Raw genomic sequence first — 12,542 nt, forward strand, 5'->3', positions numbered from 1 at the left:
TTCTTATATTTATATTTACCACATACATTTATCTGTGACAGCTTTCTCCAACCAGGAGAACTTCTAATTACCACATTCTCAATGTGACTTCTGATAAACCTGCAGTGACATAGCGAAACCATGTTGACACTAAGCTAAGGAGGAGGTATGTTTGAAAAGCCCAGCAAATTCTAAGCCAATAGACCCTGTATTCAAGCAGAGTAAGATCTTTTTCCTCTGGTTCCTTTGAGTTAGTGGTCATTCCTGGCGGCTGCGTGGACAAGTTTCCTGCTGTTTTCTTGGCAAGGTTTTATAAGTGGCTTACCATTGCCTGCATTCTAGGGCTGAGGGAGGGACTGGCTCCAAGTCACCCAGCTGGCTTCTTGCCTAAGGCAAGAGTAACTGTACTTAAAATACTATCTGCTTTCTTTAAAGAACACTCTCTGCAGAAGTTTTAACACAGTGCCCCATACATTTTTAAAAATTGAATTTTAAATGTACTACTACAGTAACAAAAACAGAAAATACACTAGTTGTTTAAAAGTGTAGTCATGGCAACTGGACTTTTCTTATTGGTGCAAACCTCCCCCCCCCCCCCCCCCCCAATTTGTCCTCCAGGGAGTTTTCTCCTGTACTGGGCCATCTTGTGTAAAGACTGCTTGGTTTTTCCCAATGTAGAGCTTTGAACACTCTTCACAGCACTGGACTGCATATACCACATTACTCTTTATGTTTTAGTGTCTGATCTTTAGGATGGATAAGCCTCTGTCTCAATGTGTTGGTGGGTTTCAAGAACATAGGCATGTGGTGTTTGCCAAACATTTGCAAAATGTGGACCATAATGTTCACATTTTGGACAGGGAAGATAGATGGTTTGAAAGGGGAATGAAGGAATCTATCTGTGCCAAAATGCAAAATCTTTCCCTCAGTAGAGGTGGATGCCTCAGACACAATACCAATTGCACTTAGACTTATATATTATACTCCATAATGCTTTATAGCATTCTCCAAGCAGTTTACAAATGTCCTCATACAGAATTTGCCCCCAACAATCTGGGGCCTCATTTATTTCATAGCAAAAAGTAAAGTGAATTCTGAATTCTCTGTAGAAAGCAGCTATGTACGCTCCCTATAGGCCCATTATTCATATTGCATTCATACAAAAGTAACTCAAAACGGATCCCATGTGAGAACAAAGAACACAACTATGATTCAAACAGTTTTTAAATTATTAGTAAAAGTACATTTTATTAACAAATACAGGTATCCAAACAGACTACAGTGAATTACAGGAAGATTTATCCTTAAGTACTGTTAAAGCTAAGCTTGTATTCAGTGTAAAAACTGAGAGGTAATAACGCAATACCTGAAAAAATACATTTAAATAATTTTCATTCATACAGTGCTGTGTTCTGATCAAGACTAGAATGGAGCAATTCCATAAACTATTATAAAAATTCTTCTATATATTTTTCTATAAACATTTGACAGCTTAAATATAAATACATTTCCACGATCAATATATTACAATCGTACTGTCAAAAATATTTAAGCTTAATGTTAGTGTTTTTAAAAAAGTATTCAAATTACAATTCAACCAGCTATAAATTCGAGTATCTAGAGGAGCCGCAGCAAATGTTGCAGACGTTACAAGGAAAAATATGAAATGTTAGCTTTTGGAAGGTTCACATACAAATAAGTTTTTAATGTGTTTCAAATTTCTGAAAACTCAAGGAGTTCATAATAACAAGATGCATAAGGCAACATGGGACTTTAGCACTTTTGGCTTTTATCCTCACCAATGTATACACATATTCCAATAAAACACTCATTATCTTTTATTCCAACAAAACTAAAAGAACCAACAGACTCTGTTTGTCACAGTGAACATAATCCAAAGCAAAAAATGCACTTAGGAAGAATTAATTCAGAAATCAGACATTGTGTTTTTTCCTCTTTCTATAGCTGACTGGATTAAACAACTGTTCTCCCAGACTCTTAATCAGCATAATCAGAAAGTGGAAGTGTTAATGAAAGTTGTACTATCTTTATCAATTTATCACTCATTCTCCCAAAAATAGTCCTGTTTATGAATCAATTCTATCCTGTGCATTACTTCTAATTTTGGATTATGTTAGTTTTTTTATGACAGTTGTTGAAGTTAATTTGACAAGTCCATCTCTTAAAAATAATCAGACCAGGTTTAATGAGCATTTCTGTATGGCTTTTGTAACTGCAGTATTATTGTAGCAACGTTCTGTAATCTGAGATTCCACCGTGCAGACTCTTTACATTCGTTATTACCTTTAATGCCATGCTTTAAGAAAGCACAAATACTGGATGACAAGTCCAGTTTCATTTCTTTAAATGCCTTCCTAACAGAAGGACTAGAGGTTCAGTGCAAACTACTAGTACTGGTGAGAAAGATCAACATAAGAACCCTATAAAAATTTTTGACAAACACAATTCTAGTTTATTCATACCTTATAAATTCCTTTGCTTCTTGTACTGGGCAATAAATTACCTGAAGTCACCACTGATCAGAAAACACACAACAAGCAGAGACCATCTACGTAGTAAGGCTGAGATGAACTCAAGACCATCTGTTTTATGAAAATGTTAGAACCTTAGAGGATGGATGATCAGAACAAGCAGGATTCGTGACCGTCTTTTACTCTTTATTTCTCAAGCTCAAATTTAAAACAACTAACAAATTCAAACTACTTAAAAAAAATAAGATTCTCGTTACAAAGATCAGTTTTATCAAGGATAAAATAAATAGATGACCTTCCCAGACTAGGCTGTTTTCCAATTGCTGACGAACATTTGATGCCACCACTTATTAAAACTGAAGTAGGCAGGCTCCAATAGATCTTTCTTGATATTTTCAACACCTTAATTTTTCCCATGACTGCTCAACAATCACTTTTTGGGGGCAGGGAGATAAAACTTTCATTTATTGAAGGGGTAAGAAATAGAACAGATTCTTGCTAGAGAAAAAAATATTCATTTTTGTTTAATCCTGCTGCTGCGGTATTATCCTGCATGCTGTCTCAGCAGGTTCTTATACACTCATGATAAAAAAAAGTGATCTTCCTTCCTGTGGCAGAAGAACCTAATTAAGAATAAGGCTGTTGTAACCCTCCCTCTTCCCCAATGTCTATGGAAAATACATCCATGTTCTCAAGCACAGTTGTATATCATTCTGTATTAAAACTTCATTATAATTATCTTTATCCAGAATACAAAGGAAATTATGTGGCTCCCTGAAACCAATTTTATTCCAATAATTGAACAGAAATATGGTTCAATTCTATAACTGAAAAGAAGCATTACATTAATCACCACCTCCTAGATCAACATACTCATCATCTCTCCTGGCCAAATCTTCTTCACCTTCCAAGTCTTTCCAAATGCTGGTAGGCAAAACTGGTTTAAGGGAATGTCTCTGAAGCAAAGCAAAGGGAAATAACGATGACAAACGAGCAGGATTTCTCATAAAGGGAGAAGCTTCGGTATCATCACGAGATTCTGCCTGATGATGTCTTTCGTCTATTTTCTTCTGCAAACCCTGTACATCTTCCATTACATTTAAGACTTTTGTGGCAGTGGCAACTGCACCTCCACCAGGGAGCTGAGCTTCAGGAATCCATCGTAAATATCTCTGTGCCCATACTTTGATTTCTGGTCCTTCTAGATATGGCAGGAGGAGTCCGTGAAGGTCAACAGGTTTACTGTGCCAACTGTCATAGAATTCTCTGGAATTATTCTGAAGTTCATCGGAAGAAGTTATCAGCCTGCTGATTCTTTTGCCCAAGATGTTTTTAATTAATTGATCTGTTTCTTCTTTAAAAAATCCCCTTCTTGGAGGAGGTTTTGCTTGTGTCAGGGGCAAGGAGAGTTGCCTCTGATGCTGTAAAAGAAATTTAGAAGACAAAATTAGAATTACCTGAACTCAATTCCAGCTTAGTTTCTGGGCAAAGTAGACAAAAGTAGCAAATGTAGCAAGTTAACAAAATGCATAAAAGTTTGAATCATTCTTTTTACTTTTTGTAAGGAGTCCTTGTGAAAATGTTTTTATATACTCAAAATTCACTGTTTATAGTTATTTTAATGCACATACTCCAGCCTAATTGAACAATGTTATCATATTGAATTAGTAGCCCAATCTCTATCATTCCTCCAGTTATTACAGTGGAAATATTCAAATATCTTACCTTGAATCGTGAAGCTTTTTTCGGAGTTTTGTCTAGTTTTGGCTTTTCTGCATAAAGAGGGTTGTTAAGCAAAGCTTGAGCCTTGTGTTCAAACTGCACAGACCAATCCCAAACCGAAAGAAAATTAAGTTTGCTGCCTTCTGTATCAAGACTTCCTCCATACTGTTAAAAAAAAAAAACCAAAACTCTGGAATTAATTTAGAAATGCATTTTCTCCAATCAGCAGTGTTTAAATCTGTAATACTTCAATTTTTAATAGAATGGAATGTCTTAGTTTAAAGTCGTCAAACCCTTTGACCAGCAGAGTTAACCTAAACCATTAAACAAAGTAAACCTTAGCCATCAAACAGCCAGTTTGGTATAGTAGTTAAGGTGTTGACCTACATAACAAGAAATGGTGAGTTCTAGTCCCGCCTTAGGCATGAAAGCAATCTGGGTGATGCTGGGTCAGGTTCGAAGACCCTGGGATGCTGCAACTGGATCATAAGTGAGAGCTGGCTGCCAAGCACCCAAATTTTGATCATGTCATCATAGTGGACACTGCAACGGCCAGAATTTTGAGGACCTTCATTCAGCACCATGCTAACTTTGAACAGTCACTGAACAAATGATTGCTGAATGGTTATAATTCAAGAATTACCTGGCATTTGTAGATTTTAAAATTTCCCCATTTCCCCAGTAAACAATCTAGATTGTTCATCATAAGAGTTCCTTATACATTTATCTGTAAGACCATGAAATAATTAAGGGGACAACAACAGGCAATTGTTAACTCTCCTCGTGCTGGACTGCCATCAAATATTGCTCTTAACGCTTTCAGCAATTCCAGTTTTCTGTAAAACACTTCATATTTCAAGCTTATTCTGTCCCCAAATTAATAGATACTGTCTGTTAATTTATATACTGTCCCCAAATTAACAGATGTATAATGAAATGTCTCATATTTATATACTCTGTGGTGACCTGCTGAAAAATAAACATCTGGTCTGTTATATCTTCTGCCCTAAATTTTGCTAAGGTCAAATTTGCTTTTGTTCCCTCTGAATCAGAGTTCTTTCAACGCCTTCCTAAGAAGCTCAGCCCCTGAAGTTGTTCACTCCCACTATTTTTCCATTTAGAGAAATAGAGCCATGGTGGCGCAGTGGTTAGAATGCGATACTGCAGGCTAACTCACTGCTCACCTCAGGAGTTCGATTCTGAACGGCTCAAGGTGGACTCAGCCTTCCATCCTTCCAAGGTTGGTAAAATGAGGACCCAGATTGTTGGGGGCAATATGCTGACTCTGTAAACCACTTAGAGAGGGCTGTAAAACATTATGAAGCGGTATGTAAGTCTAAGTGCTATTGCTATACATTGAAACAATAATAGCATTCTTCCAATTCCATAAATGCAGGCTTCACATACATGTTAACAAAACTGCAAAGGTACTCCATAAATCATAGCATGTTTTTAAAACATTTCTCCAGTTAAATCATTTACATTGCAGCATTACTATTTTTAAAAACATTCTTGCAATGTTTTTGACTCCCTTTTCATCTCTTAGTTCTTGGACAGGAATAGTTATAATAGTCACTATTATATTGGGCATAACGGTGCCTTCATTCAAACTTTGGACTCTATGAGAAAGTATAGCATATTGTTTAAAGGATTTCTTCTTGAGCCCTACATGTGGCCGTAATGTGGCCCTGTAATGTGAGGCTGGGCTTCCCAGAATTGAGATTTGAGCTCAGGGTAGATATTTGAGCTAGAATTTGCATTGCCAGCATGTAATTTCCATATTAGGTAACATTATCAGTGCAGGAAATGGGGGAAATGAGGGTGAGGGAGGTATGTCAGTGGTTGTTAATTTCTATGTGAAGGAAGGCTAAAGCTTGGCAAGCAATAATACCTGCTTATACTAAGACTTAATTTAGCCATTTTGCAGTTACTACCATGGCCAGTTATACACCACAGTGGTAGTTAAGGATCACTAATACAGTATCATCTGAGTTTCTTTACTTCTAGGGTTAGAGAAGATGAAGAATGCTGTCAGACAGCACCCAGGGGATAAGGAGTTTCTGAATTAGCTGAGTTAAAATGTAAGAATTCATTGCCTCAAGTTACAGAGGTCCCCCTTTGTAAAATATTCTTTTGCACATTCTTAAAATGTGGGTAGGCAGTTTCCAAAGCCCATTATATTGTCTCATAAACACTTTTGGAGGCAGATTTAATAAAATCACAAAGTTATAATAAACTACTATAAAGCTTATCTGCAGGTGGCACAAGTAAAATTGAATCTGCTGAGCATATTTTTTTATTTTATTCTGATTCAATACAAATGCTACTTCTGCCTTTATTTAAGAATTTCCATGGGCATTTAGATAATAAGGATTTATTAGACTTGTAAACTGCCAGACTGTCAGTCACTCAAGATGACAACTCCCAACAAAGAAAGAAATTACAATAAAATAAAATAAAAAATTGCAAGTGCAATGAAGTGAGGGGTCTCTTTCACCAAAGCCCTCAGTGAAGAGCCTGGTATTCAAGATTCTTTTAAAAAACAGCAGAGTGGGGGCCATCCAGATTGTGGGGGGGGTGGGAATCTCACTGCAAAGGGCAGGTAACTGCTACAGAGTGCTTCTAAAGTCCTGAAAAATGACATGGTTTAATCCAGGGGTTGGCAACCCGTGGCTCCGGAGCCGCAAGCGGCTCTTTGGGCCCTCTGCCGCAGCTCCCTGTCCCATCACTGGTTGGCCCCGCCCTTCACCCCTCTCAGTTTTTGGACTGCAGCCCGAAACAGCAGGAAGCGAAGGCTGCCTTACGCGCAAATGTGGTGTGAAGGCAGGTATAGGGCTGCTTCGCTCCTGCACTCTCCTCCCCTCCTCTCATGACCCCCTGGCCAGCTGTGGCTGAGCTGGGAGTGTGCGCACGCGCAGGAAGACCCTCCTTAAGTAAGCTGCTTCCCGCCCCATGTGCGCCTTTCCTGAGCTTTGCGCTTGCTTGAGAAGGGTCTTCCCATGCGTGCACACGCTCCCGGCTCAGCCATAGCTGTCCCAGGCGTCCTGAGAGGAGGAGGGGGAAGAGGGTCACCAGAGAATGCAGGAGCGAAGCAGTCCTGTACCTGCCTTCGCTCCACATTTGCACGTAAGGCAGCCTTCACTTCCTGCCGCTTCAGGTTGGAGTTTGCACCCTCCCCGCTCAGCTGAAGAGCTGCCGGGGGTGGGGAATGACACGGCAAGGCGATGGCCGAAGCCGCGTCCTGTTAAGACCCTCCTAAGCAGCTGCCCACCCCATGCACGACTTTGCTGCACTTTGGCGCTTGCTTGAGGAGGGTCTCCCCACGCGTGCACACGCTCCTGGCTCAGCCACAGCCGGCCAGGGGGTTACGAGAGGAGAGGCGAGGAGGGGGACGGTTGCCTGAAGGGAGGGGGGAGAGAGACACACACACACATACAGAGAGAGAGACATAGAGACATACACACAGAGTGATATGTAGAGAGGGGGAGAGAGAGAGATACAGAGGGAGAGAGACACAAAGGGGGGAGAGAGGAGGAGATACAGAGAATGGTTTTGTGGCTGGGTAGGCATGGCTAGGGGTCATGTGACTGGGTGGGAATGAGTGAAATCGTGTTGGCCATCCCTACCCAGGTTTTGTGGCTCCCTGTGTGTGTTTTTTTCTGTAGGAAACTGGTCCAAGTGGCTCTTTGAGTGTTTAAGGTTGCCGACCCCTGGTTTAATCAAAGGAACCCCAGAGCATGTCAACTTTCAAATCAGCCAGGGAAATGTTATGAGAAACAGGAACTCCATCAAGTAACCAAGCCCTAAAGCAGATGGCTTTAAACAGGTAAGAGTTTACTACTCATCTGGTAGCAAAATTATGGTCAGTATTTGGAAGGGTGTGCCTGCTAAGATCACCACCAAGAGATAGAGCTAATTAATGTTAATATACACAAATTATATTGTAAGAGTATTTATCACTGCACATATTACATCTTGTTTAATTCTGGCCTAAGCCCATACAGGTAGTCCTTGACTTACAACAGTTCATTTAGAGACCATTTGAAGTTATGACGACACTGAAAAAAGTGACTTACAGTATGTTTTTTAAATGGGATTGTGATCTGCCCACAAATTTATGTCAATATTAACTTCCTCAATTCCCAGATTCAAATCTGTCGATGCCCAAGCCATATCAATTCGAGACCAAGATTGATGTCTAGCTAAATAATAAGTATATTGTTTCTTATCCCCATTGCTTTCCCTCCAACAATCCTTTAAGCTTAATTCTTCCACCATCTTGAAAAATGAACTAGGTAATATCCTTCTAACACTTTACTTTCGTTTGTCATTTCTATCGTCTAATTCTCTATCTACCATTGCATTAAAATCACCAATTATACACAAATTATCACATTCTAGGTCTCTAATCATGTTATACAGTTTCTTATAAAATAGTTTTTGGCCCTCATTTGGCGCGTATATTCCAACTAACATCAGTTTTTCCCCATCCACAGTTAATTCTATTATCAATATTCTGTCCTCTTCATCCTTATACATTTGTTTGGCCAAAATACCCTCTTTTACATAAATTACAATTCCCCCCGTTCTTCTTTGTGATGAAGATATGAACATCTTTCCTAACTTAGAGCATTTTAATAGATACTGATGCTGTTTTTTTATGTGTGTCTCTTGCAACACTATTATATCCACATTTGTCTTATACAGTTTACTAAAGACGTTTTCCCTTTTGCCTGGAAAATTTAACCCATTAACATTTAATGATAGAATTGCTAATTCTTCTTGAAAACCACTACTTATACTTAGGTCTTGTTGCCCTCGTTTGTCTGACTTCTTTATATTCCTTGCGTCCACCATCATTGTCTTTCCCATTGTCCACATTCTCTCCTTTCCCATTCTCTTTTTCCTTGATTTGGGATTCCCCCCTATTTGGTGACTGTCCTCCTAGTTGTCCTTCTTCCCTTCTTTCTCTTTCCTTCAATTCAACCTCAGTACCAAAATTTTGTCTATAAAACTCTTCTACTTTGTCAACCATTTCCAATATCAACCTTCATTCTCCCCAAGATACCATAATCCCTTCCGGAGTCAGCCACCGAAAATTTAGGTTTTTCCTTGTTAGTTTTGCTGTAAGTGTTTGGTAGGGTCGTCTTAAGTCTCTTACCCTTCTTGGGACTTGTTTAAGCACCACAAGTTGTCTTCCTCGTAATTCTAGTGGATCTTCTCTGGTCCTATGAAGAATCTCATCAAGCATCGATTTTTTAACAAATCTAATATGCCCTTCTCTAGGTAAATTATATCTACGTGCATAATTTGTGTGGATTCTGTAAATTTCATCCATTTCATTAATCATTTCTGCAGGGTCCCAGGATCACCTTTTGCAACCTTCTGAGGAGCAAAATCAATGGGGAAGCCAGATTCATCTAACAACGTTACTAACAACTGCAATGATTTGCTTAACAACTATGGCAAGAAAGGTCATAAAATGGGGCAAAATTCATTTAACAAATTAACCTAGCAACAGAAATGTTGGGCTCAATTGTGGTCATAAGTCAAGTATTTTCTCTACTTGGTTGCAACATTCAATCAATTACATTCATTAATATGTTATTAACTTGTTAATATAATATTCCCATACAAATCTTGGGACATAGTCTTTCCACCATTCTTTCATTTCAGTTTCATCCCAGATCACTGAATCATTTTTATTTTTAATTCAATTCCTTTGACTAGGCAGTCCTCCTTTAGCCCTTTTTTAACCACTATCAAAACAATTTATTTCCATGAAAATACTGTTTCCATTTGCTGCATTTGGGTAATCAAGATTATTTCCCTCTTACCGTAGTGGTATCTCTCTGGTGTTGAGAATTGAAGAAGAAGGTGCTAAATATGGGGATGTAAAGGCTGTCAGACAGAACAGTCAGGTACGTTTCTGTAAATTCAAACGCTGGTTGATATTGCTGAACTAGTTGCCAAATACAGTCCAGGAAGAGCAAGAAAACTGGAGCCTATAAAAAAAAGTAAATGAGGAAACTACAACAGTACAAGATACAGTAAAAGGATCACCATAGTTGAAGTGCTGCATTCAACAAGACTTGACTTAATAAGGCTTCTATCACATCAAGATCTATCTCTCCATAAGAACTACTAAGGTCATTGCTAAAAAAAATGGGGGGAGGGGAGAGAAAATCTCTTTCCACCAAATGAATTTCACCCCTCCATTTCATGCTAGTAATGCCCTATAAAACAGTATTTAAAATACTTTTTAACTGCATGCCAAGATAATAAATCTGACATTTTAATTTTTTAATTTTAATTTTTTTAATAAATATTTGCTTTTATGCCATTTTAAATATCTCACAGACAAAAATGCTCATAAGTTATAATTGATCCACAGTTGCTTTTATTAAGTTTTAGTAAGTTGCATTTACTACATGGCATTCAAATGAAGGCAAGTCGTGCAACTATCCTTATTTTTTCTATTATCACTTCTTGCCCTGAAGTCATTAAGGAGCTGCAGTTCTAGTCAGAAGCATAAGTTAGGGAAAGAGTTTTAATATTTTAAGGCCTGTAGGCATAGCTGGAATCTCAGAATGAAAAGGTTACAAACAGCCAATTAGGCCATCCAATCTAATCCAATCCCTCGGCCAGTATTATGAATGGAAATTAAAATTCTCCAACCGAGAGCTCTCTAGTCTTCATTTTAACACCTCTTGCCTGAATAATTGGTGGAAGAGTTTTGTTTAAAACAGTTCCCCAAACGTTTAATAGGAATTTTCCTTTCTGTAATTTATATTTATTATTCCATTCATGTGACATCATTTCAGGTATATGAAAAATACTATCATATATCCCTCTGGAGGAATATATTCTAAAGTCCCAGGAGGGAGTCGGCAGTGCTTGGAATCTCTGGTAGGCATGAAAAGGACTGGAACAGCCCCTCCCTAGCAATTCAGAGTATATCTACAGTTATGCTGATAATTGCCTTAGTCTGGCAAGATTCTGTAAACAGGTGAACAACAATAAAGAAATTACAGGTAGTCCTCTATTTACAACCATTTTTTTAGTGGCCGTACTTACAATGGTACTGAAAAAAGTGACTTACAAGTGTTTTTCATACTATTAATCACTGCAGCATACCCAGGGTCACATGATCAAAATTTGGGAGCTTGGCAACTGGTGTGTATTTATGACAATTGCACTGTCCCAGGGTCATGTGATCACCATTTGCAATATTCCCAGCCAGCGTCCAACAAGGAAAGTCAATGAGTGATGCCAGATTCACTTAACAACCCTATGATTCACTTAACAACTGCAGTGATTTGCTTAACAACGGTGACAAAAAAAGGTTGCAAAATAGGGCAAAGCGCACTTAGCAACTGCCTTGCTTAGCAATGGAAATTTTGAGCTCATTTGTGGTTATAGGATGAGGACTATCTTTTCTTAGAAGTGATTTCATTTGTCATTCTTTATTCTCTGGGCCTGACAATTCTTCACAACCTGCCCAGTAATCGCTCTAGAAGACTACAACATTTATAAGTCCTTTACTTAACTTCTACTTTCCTGATCATTCTCACTGTCTTTCCATATCTGTTAATTACTATGAATATCTGTTAATTACTATGAATCTTTTATGTGTGACAGTGAAAACCAGACACACCAGTCACGATTGTGTCTGACTACTGACAAACAAAGTAGAACTATTATTCCCCGTTATTTGAAAACTACAATTCTAGTGACAGAACATAAAAACCACATTTTTTGCATCACATTGATCACATTCAACTTTCAATCAAAAACTATTCCAATATTTCTTTTCACAAAGATTATTACCAAGGAACCTGATTCTTTACTTCTGCATTTGATTTGTTTTCTAAGAGAAGAACTCTGTATTTGTTCATGTTAAATTTAATTCCAATTTTTTCCAATTTATTTTCTAAACGATTACATTTTAAATGATATTTCTAACTTTTAGGATATTAGTTGTCCCATCCAATTCTAAATCATTTGCCAATCTGATGAGATTTTCTTACCTCTTCATCCAAATTATCATAAAAGCATTTTGAAGTATAACACCCTGGCCTGAATCTTGTGGGATCCTACTCAATAACTCTATCTATTTTAATGGGAAACTATACATGAGCATCTTTGCATATGGCTAAACTGTCATGCCATTCAGTTTATGCTTAATTAGCTTATCAATCAAAATGTCATGGATATTTTGCTAAAATCAAGATATATTTCATCCACACGTTCTGATAAAGAAATTCCTTAATCAAAACTGACAGAAGGCAATATGGCCAAACTTGTTACTGATAAATTCAAGCTGACTTCTGATAATGAGTTCTGGAT

The 12,542-nt window shown here is 38.0% G+C and overlaps 1 protein-coding gene across 2 annotated transcripts in view; it reads right to left on the reverse strand.

Moving 5' to 3' along the window:
• Positions 1 to 1,199: 1,199 nt before the first annotated feature.
• Positions 1,200 to 12,542, reverse strand: part of MTMR12 (myotubularin related protein 12) — a 39,538-nt gene continuing 28,195 nt past the window's right edge. For both annotated transcript variants that reach the window (XM_034442434.3, XM_034442435.3), the window contains exons 14-16: positions 10,031 to 10,198; positions 4,197 to 4,358; positions 1,200 to 3,892 (exon numbers count right to left, since the gene is read on the reverse strand). In XM_034442434.3, coding sequence (XP_034298325.2) covers positions 3,317 to 3,892; positions 4,197 to 4,358; positions 10,031 to 10,198 — 906 coding nt within the window. In that variant the 3' untranslated portion in view covers positions 1,200 to 3,316. The remainder of the gene's footprint in view (positions 3,893 to 4,196; positions 4,359 to 10,030; positions 10,199 to 12,542) is intronic.

This window comes from Pantherophis guttatus, chromosome 2 (genome assembly GCF_059756535.1).
Source record: "Pantherophis guttatus breed Tessera chromosome 2, ASM5975653v1, whole genome shotgun sequence".
NCBI classification, from domain to species: Eukaryota; Metazoa; Chordata; class Lepidosauria; order Squamata; family Colubridae; genus Pantherophis; species Pantherophis guttatus.